The 8,071-nt window shown below is 39.0% G+C and overlaps 1 protein-coding gene across 3 annotated transcripts in view; it reads left to right on the top strand.

The window, feature by feature from the left end:
• The window catches only part of SECISBP2 (SECIS binding protein 2), a 29,224-nt gene that overhangs the window by 7,490 nt on the left and 13,663 nt on the right, over nt 1-8,071 (top strand). For all 3 annotated transcript variants that reach the window (XM_085312574.1, XM_085312565.1, XM_085312556.1), the window contains exons 6-9: nt 753-898; nt 1,465-1,620; nt 5,727-5,828; nt 7,098-7,217. In XM_085312574.1, the coding sequence (XP_085168700.1) occupies nt 753-898; nt 1,465-1,620; nt 5,727-5,828; nt 7,098-7,217 (524 nt within the window). The remainder of the gene's footprint in view (nt 1-752; nt 899-1,464; nt 1,621-5,726; nt 5,829-7,097; nt 7,218-8,071) is intronic.

The raw sequence follows: 8,071 nt of genomic DNA, 5'->3' as shown, positions 1-8,071 counted from the left end.
CCACAAAAATATCAAATGGCTAGTTTCAGGTAAGTATTCAGACATAATTGAGTTACCCAAGTCCAAAATTGTATGAATTGTCAGCAAGATTCATTCCTGGAGCCATCAAAGGTGCTCACGCTGAAGTTGCCTACATATCTCTCCTGTTCATGCACRTATGTTCACATCTCTGTGCATGCACAGAACTGCACCAGTCTGGACAGTTCAGTGCTTATCTTCCCTCTGACTGCAACAAGGATTCAGAAATGACAGGCTGATCTACTTAAGTACCTTGAAAGGCCTACTAAAGATAAGGTTTTTCTAGAAATTTTGAAGTTATCTGATAGCACTTTTTTCCCTAAATGCTATCCTCCTTAGTTCTTACCTCAGAATAAAATAGCTGCAGTATTTATTTGCTCAGTAAAGTTTCTCTTATTCTTAAAGAAGAAATTAGATTTTTCTCATTATTTGTTGTGTGTTAAGAATATTCACAAGATGAATCAAGTGTGAATTCTTTCAAAAGTCTGCTATCTCTGAGTGGTAGTATGGATGAAACTCTTGCATGCTAAAGCACAAAAGAAAACCTTTCCACTTGTATATTCTAGAAAGCCCTCTGGAGAATCAAAACGTGCAAATGAGCATCTTATCTCACTTTTTATGAGGAAAGAACATGGTTCTCTACTATACTTGATTCATTCATTACTGATCCTTTGCTTCTGTATCCCTGAGAAATATTTTTGTGACAACTTTGCATATCACTTTTTACGCAACAGCACTTCCTCAAACATCTGCAGATGGTTCTGCTCAGCCACATGTGTCTTGGGCCATGGTTCTTTCACAGCCCCCAAAGAAAATTTTGTCATCGCCAGCATCTGAAGGTCTTTCCAGAAGCAGAGGGAAGCAGGATAGTCAGGCAAAGGTACTTGAGAATTGTCGACTCTAAGCTCATTTCTGTTACTGTGTATTGGTGTCTCTTGACATGATGCATTGCCGTTTTTTCTCGACTCCGTACACAGTGTCCACTTCTAACATAGCTTTTAAGAACAAATTAAAATCAGCTTGTATATATTAGAACATTTTTCGTGTAGTTAAAAAGAATAACGAGACAGTGCAGCTTCAGCAATACTAACTTCTAAAATAGCTGATTTGAATACATTACTTTTGAGCTAGACTTTTTATAAATTTCTAATTTCAAAATCAGACAGGAAACATGGAAATCTATTATGGATGAATACTTCCCACCGAAATCTCAGATATGTTCTGATACCTGTTTAATGTTCTTCAAGTGAAGAGTTCTTGCATTACCTCTGAATTTATGATAGGTCTTGAATTCACCTTGTCTGCTTGGTATCCTGGCAAAGGTTAACTAAGATATACTTTAGTTGTATAAGTCTGATCACTTGTGATTATTTTGAATTTTACTTTTATTTTCATATTGAAATACATCAATGTAAAACAGTCACTTCCCGTGATTTTTGTTGACAGTTAGAAACAAGAAATGATGCTAGTGAAACCGAGCCTGAAGACGGGTCAGAAAAGAAGAAGAAAAAGAGAAAAAAGAAAAAGAAACCTAAATCATCCACTGAAGTAGAGAAACCTCAAAATGAAACTACTACTGTACAGGAACCACCAAGGATTGAGGTACAGTGGAAAGGTGGTTGTTGTGATTTGTTTTTATTGATGTTTCAAGTGTATCGTGTAGTGGAAAGCCAGATGTTAACTCAATTTTCTACATATTCAAGTTCAGATCTCTTTTGTAGAGGAAATTTGGCCAAGACTGTTTCAGTTAAGATGTTTGTCATCTGAGCTTTGTCAGAGCTTACGGGTAAGGAAGAGACTGCCTTTTGATTTACCAAGGATTGAATGAGCACAGAGGAGGGCAGGAGAGACAAATGAAAAGCATAGACAGAAAAGACTTGGGAGCARATTTGGAATGATGAATCTTAAGTGTCTGGATGTTAACAGGTTCCAATAAAAAGCAATTGAATATACTAGGTACAGTAGTGATGCCATTGTTTTAAAGAGTGTGGTAGTAATATCATCTCAAATCTGGAAGTAATTTTTATGGAGCACAGTTGTTACTGATTGTCGTAGCATGTGTACTAGTATTTTGATATTTCTGTGTATCAGTATCATGAATGCTTTAGACTCTCCCATGTTAGAGAATTGTTGTATGGTCTGTGGTTAGGTGTCTCTGTTCTGATCTCTCATAGCCTTCTATGATGGACTGACTGGCTTGGTAGATGAGAGGAGAGCAGTGGATGTTGTCTACCTTCACCTAAGTCAGCCTTCTGACACTGTCTCCCATAACGTCCTCATAGGTAAGCCCAGGAAGTGCGAGCTAGATAAACAGACAGTGAGGTGGATTGAGAACTGGCTGAAAGGCAGAGCTGAGAGGGTTGTCATCAGTGGCRCAAAATCTAGTTGGAGGTCAGTAACTAGTGGTGTACCCCAGGGGTCAGTACCAGGTTCAGTCCTGTTCAACTTACTCATCAGTGACCTAGATGAAGGGACAGAGTGCATCCTCAGCAAGTTTGCTGGTGATACAAAACTAGGAGGAGTGGCTGATGCACCAGAAGGCTGTGCTATCATTCAGAGAGATCTGGACAGGTTGGAGAGTTGAGTGGAGAGGTACTCTATTAAATTTGATAAAGGGAGGTGCAGAGTCCTGCACCTAGGGAGGAATAGCCCCATGCAGCAGTACAGGCTGAAGGCTGACCTGCAGGAAAGCASCTCTGTGGAGAAGGACCTGGGAGTTCTGGTGGACAACAAGTTGGCCATGAGCCGGCAGTGTGGCCTTGTGGCCAAGAAGGCCAATGGTATCCTGGGTGGCATTAGGCAGAGCATTGCCAGCAGGTCGAGGGAGGTGATCCTTCCACTCTTCTTAGTCCTGGTGAGGCCACATCTGTAGTGCTGTGTCCGGTGCTGGGCTCCTCAATTATAAGAGAGACATGGAGCTACTGGAGTCAGTCCAACGAAGGTCCGGTAAGATGATTAAAGGATTGGAGCATCTCTCATATGAGGAACGGCTGCAAGAGCTGGGCCTCTTTAGCCTGGAGAAGAGACAGCTGAGAGGGGATCTTATCAATGAGTTTAAATATCTGAAGGGAGGATGTAAAGAGGATTGGATCAGACGCTTTTCACTGGTGCCTGTTGGCAGGACAAGAGGCRACAGGCATGAACTGAAACACAAGAAGTTCCATCTGAATATGAGGGAAAACCTCTTTACTGTGAGGGTGACAGAGCACTGGAACAAGTTGCCCAGAGAGGCTGTTGAGTCTCCTTCTCTGGAGATATCAAAACCTGCTTGGACGTGATCCTGTGCAATGTGCTCTAGGTGACCCTGCTTGAGCAARGGCGTTGGAGTAGGTGATCTCCAGAGGTCCCTCAACCATCCTGTGATTCTGTGGTTTAACAAAGCTTCCTTTTAAGTACTGTATTATACAGCTGTATGTATTGTGTTAATTTGTATGWTTAACCTAGCGTACATAATGTTCAGTCTGTGGAGTGGCAGTGTAAAGGAGCCTTTCTTGCTGCCTTCTGCTCTGTACATTTTGATATAGAATAGATAGCACAGTTGTGGCTATACATTCTTTTCATTGTATGGTTCATTGTCCTGGAAGAGCACAAGAAATGACTGTTAACAGACCTGTTTGTTATTGAATTGTAGGTAGAGTCAGAGATCTGCAGGTGCTTCCCTGCCTGACAACATCCTCATTTTTACTATGTACCACAATCCAGTATCTGACCTGTGAATGTCTTATTACCCAAACAGAAAGAGAATAGCAGGAATCGTAGAAAATATTAAGAAGATAATGGCATTGTTAAAGAGAAAAATGGAAAAAAACCACTCTGTGGGATAACAGTACAGGACGCGCACATTGCACCAAAATCCATGAAGTGGATGCAACATCTATTGTTGTAGTGGGGGGACAGCTTTCAGGAGCTCCTGGTTTGCTGGGAATGCTCATCACTGTGAAAAAGGGGTGAAATGTTTGTATGATTCTCTTGAAATGTAAGAGCATGAGAAGATTGTACATGTGGAATTTCTTGGGATACAGGGAATTTAAGAAAGTTCTGCTATGTTCAGAAGTTTACTAGAGCAATAAATTGGATTGCTGGTTAGTTTTGTATAAATCACTAATTTATAGAACCTGTTAAAGAGCATAAAGTGATGCATATGGGGAGAAGTAATCTCATCTTTTTGTAGCCAGTGATGGCTCTGAACTAGGTATTTTCCTTCAGGAAAGAGGTTTTGTAGTTGTTACTGATAGGTCAATGCTGGTAGTACTGATCAAACAGGCAAACAATGTTAGGAATTATTAGGAAAATAGAAAAGAAAATAGGAAACATTATGACCATAAAAAAAATCCAGGACATGTCTGATCTAAATAAGATGTGGATTCTGTTTTCTTCTCTGTTCTCCACTCCTTAAAATTATGTTTATACACTTACACTAAAAAAGATGCAGGAAAGGCTCCAGAAATGATCAAAGGTGTGAAACACTTTCCATGTGAGGAAAGACTGAATAAACTAGGACTTCTCAGTCTGTAAAATAGACGGCTGGGAATCAGAAGTGACAAGAAAGTAAAAATAAGTTGTTTGCTTTTTCTCATAATTTTGTTTGATGTCCCCTGGTTGTTACAGGTAATGAGAACAAATAAAAGGATGTGTTACATCACTCTGAGTGCTAGATCTTGCCTATTCACTTTGTTACAGGATGTTGCAAATGCTCGAAATTAATGTGAATTCAAAAAGTAATTGGGCAAGCTGAAATAAAAATTTGTTCCAGTGAGGGCTTTTTAAATCCAGATATTACCTCTGACTCAAGAAGTCCCTAAGGCAGAAGTGTGTGTTTGTAAATTCATTTTCCCTTTCTTGCATTTTTATTTTGGTATGCTTAYAAGCTTCTCTTCAAAATAAAGTATTGAGTTAAGGTATGAATGCTCTGACTCAGCATGTCTGTTCTTGGGAGACTTTATTAGCATGGGCTATTTAAATTAAGATTTTAGACTCCAGAAGAAGTATGGGTATGTGCAGTAGTGTTGTATCACAGCTAAAAAGTGCAAGGAGAAGCAATCAAACAAGAATATCTCTGGTGGATCAGGGTCATTGCTGCCCGAGGTAGTGAGCTGCCCTGGACACAAGGTGGCCCGTGCAGAGCAAGCTCCATGTGTCTGTGCCAGTGATTTAGTTAATCCATGATCTGGATAATGTATCCACTGCTAGTAAAATTTACTCATATATCCAGGCATACATAATCACTTTACTGATTTCTCTGTATTTATGCAGTATTTCCATACTGTAGTCAAGAGTTATGACCCTTTTGCCTGCTCTTTCATTCTTCACCATTTGCATGTTTAAGGCAAGATTGCACAGCTGGAGACTTACTAGAAAAAGAGGGGAAGTGGTTTACAAAGCTTTTAAATGGTCTGAGAAACACTCCTTGAGGAGCCATTTAAGTCTAATTATTTGTATCAGATGACAGCAATAACAAGCTGCTGTTGGAAGCATTTTTAGGTAACTCTTTCATGCCTGAATTAGCTACTCGGCCTCACAGATGACTCTTAATTATTGTAGAGCTKATTACAGTTGGTGGCTGGCTCAGCTTCATGAGTTTCGGTATAGTAAAACAAATTATGATAAGTGTTTGATAAGGAGTGGGGGAAAAACATTTAAACATAGGAAAACTCAGTTTTAGAAATTTGAACTTAATAGTTCAAAAAGAATATCTTTTATTTATTTAGGATGCTGAAGAATTTCCTGATCTGACAGCAGCTTCTGATAGGAGAAGCAGACTGGGATCTCAGAAATCATCATTTTCTCCTGCTGTCAGAAAGGAGTCTGAAGTAAGTGATTTTAGGACATTACCTGAATATTCAGAAAATAAGCACGAAAAAATTACAAGTTTAAATGAAACTAAAGGTAGAATTCATCTGACTAAGTGTAGATAGCTGTGATGTGGGCCTGTGCCCACATCACACCTTAGGTGTCACCTTAGATACCCAGTGGACAGTGAAGTCAGTGTAGTCCATATGCGTATCATCCCGAAGGAGAGGCCTATTTGGTCTGTGAATTGTTCCCTAAACTCTGGACAGCTGACTCATATGCAGACACCTGCGCTGTGTTAGGTGAGATGATTTCTTTCTCTGTGGTTTGTCTTCCTACAGGTAATGTTTTGGTTTAATTTTGCATTTCTTAATTGCGTTGTGCATATAATTATGTTTCTGGGGCATCTGAACAGTGTAACATTTCAATGTCAAACCGTGCAAGGGTAAGAACTTGTGAGTCTGACATAGAATACATCCCAAATGCAAGCTATTACATTAAAACTTAACCAAAGCAGGGCATGTTAAAACAGAGATGAAAGAAGCATGAATTTCCATTGAAGAGTTAGAAATCCAAGCTTTTTTCTTTTTTTAATGTGAGTGTTACTCATACATGAATCCCAAGGATTGAGACTATGACTGCTCTTTCAAATCAAAGAAAATAAAAGAAATAATAAAAGTGAAGTTCCAGGTTTCATTTTCTTTGAAGGTAGCTTTGCTGCTAGAAGTTTTTGTCCTTTGGTTTTGTTTCAATGTCAGCATTAGTGGCTGAAAAAGGAAAAAAAAAACTTTGTTTGCTTTGCTTGGGTCAATAAATTATATTGACAAGTAGGAATGAGCAGGAAAAGGTATGCTAATTGCTCAGACCAGCTTTGTTATGAAGAAAGTGTAATGGAGACCTGCACTTTAAATGAGATGAACCTTTTAGCTTTGTAAGCTTAAGTGAAATATAACTTCTTAAAATGTACATAAATCGTAGAGGCCTGCTATTATTAAGACACTCATACCCCTCTTTAATAAGTAGGGAGCTGCCTTGCTGGGTTTTATTTTTTTTTCCTCAAATCTGAAAAAAAGGAAGGAAAGCATGAGTCTCACTAATTAGTATGGCAGCCAATAAACAGTTGTATTTTTAGAAGAATCTTGTTGCTCACTACTTCAGGTCTGGATCATAGCTTTACATCCCCTTTACTGTAGATAGTCTGAATAATGATGTCTTTGTTTTCTCCATTTATGTATGTCTTTAAATATTTTCTCTTCCTTCTTGTCAACCTTTGTCTCTAAATTTCAAAGGTCCATCTCCGCGAAATGTCCTGTGATAGTCATTCTCCCAAGCTGGATGGAACACCCAAGGTGGATGGAGTATCAGGGAAGCAAACTGTATCTGTTGCATTAGAAAGAAAGAAAATGCAGGTAAACTCAATTCATATGAAAATAAGTTGGCAACCCAAAATGACAGGGGACACAAACATATTAAATGCAAGACCTAAGTCCAAGCATCACTGTATTCATACTTTGTCACTGAGATAAATGACAAGTTCTTGATTGGAAATGCTTACTAGGCCCCAGTTTCAATGTTGCAGTTTGTAGGAAAAAATACTAGCTTTTCGTTAATGTATACAAGTTTCAGGTATCAAGAGTTATTTTTTTGCCTGTCTTATTTGATCATGACAAGTCTTGTCCTAACTGATTGTCTTCAGAAGTTGGGAACCACTTAAAAGTGGTTCTGTCTCATTCAGATAAGAAGGTTTGCTTAGCTTGGGAGATGGAGGAGGAAAATGGAGCAACAGTGAGGTGAGTATGTAGTTCCATGGGGAGGAGTAGGTTGTTGCATAGCTCTGATGCAAGATGAGGTCCTGGGTTCAGAGGGAAAAAGTCTCATCCCTTAGCCCTGTTGTAACAGAAGCTGTAATGAATTGAACCTCCATGGTGGGGCTTCTAAAAGTACAAAATCTGAGAGTCATTTCCTTAGCATGTTCTACAGTCGTAGCTTTCTTAGTCTGTGTTAGACTATGCATTTGTAATAACATGAATGTTCTTGTTTTAATTTCTAGTCTGAAATGTGACACTTATAATCTGAATTGTTGAATGAGATGCCAGTGTGGGACACTACTTTTACCTTCTCTTCAAAGGAGATAGGAAAGTTACTGTTAGTTTTATCAGGAGATATTGCTTAAAGGAAAGGCTAATGACTTCTCTTTTCAAAAAGACACCAGAGCTGATATACATACATTGCAACCACGTGCCCTAGAAGTTTCACAGAGTAC

The sequence above is a fragment of the Rhea americana genome, unplaced genomic scaffold, assembly GCF_003343005.1.
Source record: "Rhea americana isolate MKP2758 unplaced genomic scaffold, rheAme1 scaffold_11, whole genome shotgun sequence".
NCBI lineage: Eukaryota > Metazoa > Chordata > Aves > Rheiformes > Rheidae > Rhea > Rhea americana.
This window is presented reverse-complemented; position numbering and strand designations above follow the sequence as displayed.